The sequence below is a fragment of the Sarcophilus harrisii genome, chromosome 3, assembly GCF_902635505.1.
Source record: "Sarcophilus harrisii chromosome 3, mSarHar1.11, whole genome shotgun sequence".
NCBI classification, from domain to species: Eukaryota; Metazoa; Chordata; class Mammalia; order Dasyuromorphia; family Dasyuridae; genus Sarcophilus; species Sarcophilus harrisii.
In genome coordinates this window covers 189677517-189679994 of record NC_045428.1, presented here as the reverse complement: position 1 = coordinate 189679994, position 2478 = coordinate 189677517, and the positions used below count along the sequence as shown (strand labels likewise).

The 2478-nt window shown below is 34.1% G+C and overlaps 1 protein-coding gene across 1 annotated transcript; it reads left to right on the top strand.

The window, feature by feature from the left end:
• Nucleotides 1-914: 914 nt before the first annotated feature.
• Nucleotides 915-1841, top strand: LOC100916202 (olfactory receptor 5AC1-like). The gene has a single exon (XM_003766364.1). The coding sequence runs from the start codon at nt 915-917 to the stop codon at nt 1839-1841; it is 927 nt and encodes a 308-aa protein (XP_003766412.1).
• The last annotated feature ends 637 nt before the right edge of the window (nt 1842-2478 follow it).

Here is a 2478-nt window from a genome sequence, read left to right as displayed (position 1 = left end):
AATGAACTGAACCAGCTACGCCCAGAGAAAGAACTCTGGGTGATGACTAAAAACCATTACATTATTCCCAATCCCTATATTTATGCCCACCTGCATTTTTGATTTCCTTCACAAGCTAATTGTACAATATTTCAGAGTCTGATTCTTTTTGTACAGCAAAATAACGTTTTGGTCATGTATACTTATTGTGTATCTAATTTATATTTTAATATATTTAACATCTACTGGTCATCCTGCCATCTGGGGGAGGGGGTGGGGGGTAAGAGGTGAAAATTTGGAACAAGAGGTTTGGCAATTGTTAATGCTGTAAAGTTACCCATACATATAACCTGTAAATAAAAGGCTATTAAATAAAAAGAAAAACAAAGAAAAAGAAAAAAAAGAAAATGTGCACATTTGCACATTTAAAAATGTGCAAAGTACTTTATATCTCATCTCATTTCATCCCAATATCCTTGTGGAGTGAGCACAAAGTGGCAAGGAGTCTAGAGACACAAAGCTAGACGTAAGACACAGGTACACTCACAGGCTTACACAAAACATGCAGTTGTGGAAATGGACGTAGACATGGACATAAATTATACATGAACTGCATGAACAAGGGCATGAAGATAGGAAAAAGTCATATGAAATGGAAAACAATTATTTAAATAGTTACTCTATACAAATGCTAACATATCTACATATGGCAATGGATGGCAAATGGGCACATTTTAATCAGAATTGAACTCTTCTGAAATATTCTCATGAAAACATTCCTAGGTTTTTCTACAACTTGCACAAACATTAATGAAGTCTGATTTTGTTGAGCTTATGTGACTAATTTTTCATGCATGAGTGCTACTTTTCATGACTTTTGGTAAATGTATTTTTTATTTAATATCTCTTATTCTAGCAACAGGTACAGTGCAGTCATGGCAGAGGAGAATAAGACATTGGTAACAGAATTTGTTCTTACTGGGCTTACAGATCTTCCTGAACTTCAGATCCCTCTCTTCTTGATATTCTTAATGATCTATCTCACAACCATGACTGGGAATATTGGACTGATTGTACTTGTTTGGATGAACTCTCATCTTCACATCCCCATGTATATATTCCTCAGTAACTTAGCTTTTTCAGATGCAATGACTTCTTCTTCAGTAACCCCTAAGATGATGGTGAATTTCTTAAGTAAGAATAAAATTATAACCCTTTCAGAATGCATGATCCAATTTTATTTTTTTGGTAGCAGTGCAAGCACAGAATGTTTCCTGTTGGCAGCAATGGCATATGACCGATATGCCGCCATATGCCACCCTCTCCTTTATCCAGTGAAGATGTCCAATAGACTGTGTAGACAGCTAGTCATTGCTTCCTATACACTTGGCTTTCTTAATCTCATGATCCATGTGGTTTTATTAGTTAGATTAACTTTCTGTAAGTCAAATATAATACATCATTTCTTTTGTGAAATTTCACCATTGTTTAGGATTTCCTGTACTGATCCATCTCTTAATTCACTTGTGGTTTTCATTTGCTCTGTCATTTTACAATCTTTCACTCTTATGACAATCTTAGTCTCATACACATATGTCCTCCTTGCCATCCTGGGAATTAAATCTGAACAGGGTAGAAGCAAAGCCTTTTCCACTTGTAGTGCACATCTCTTCTCTGTGTCTTTATTTTATGGCACACTTTTAATAATGTATGTGCTTCCAGGATCTGATGTTGCAAACAATCAAAACATGATGTACTCCTTATTTTACACAGTGATAATTCCTCTATTAAATCCATTTATCTATAGTTTGAGAAATAAAGAAGTTCTTGGAGTACTGAGAAAAATAATAATAAAAAAATAAAGATGTCAATGAATAAATGAATGAATCAAAATTCCTCAAGTGCTGTTAGAAATTGTTCCTACTTAATGAAATCACCAAATTTCACAGAGGAAACTTGCTTGTGCTAGTTAGAGATAATTCTGAATGTTCAAAGGAATATAGTATTAAATGCATGACACAGTGTATAATACTGTTTCATCAGTAGGGTCTTTGAATTCCCTTGAGCAAAATTATATATTTTTATAATATGAATTCTTATGTCTCTATTATTTTCATTTATATTATTTTAGTCATTATTTATGTTGTTCTCCTGCTTCTGCTTTCTTGGCTCTGCATAATAGGATCATTGGATGAGTCAGAGATCTAAAGTTGGAAGAGATAAGAATTTAAATTAATCTCCTTATTTAGAGAAAAAGATTTCTTCAGTTACTAAAGACCTTTGGGAATAGAGTGGAATACTTTAAAGTCACACAGTTTATGGTTCAAGTTGGTTCTGCCTCTTCATAAGCCCATTTAGAGTTTTCTGCCATTTCCTTCTCCAGTTTATGTTAGAGATAAGGAAACAGAAGCAAATAGGGTTAAACTGACTTGTCTAGTATGACATAGCTAGTAGCTATCTGAGGCCAGACTTGAACTCATGAGAATGAGTCTTCCTGAT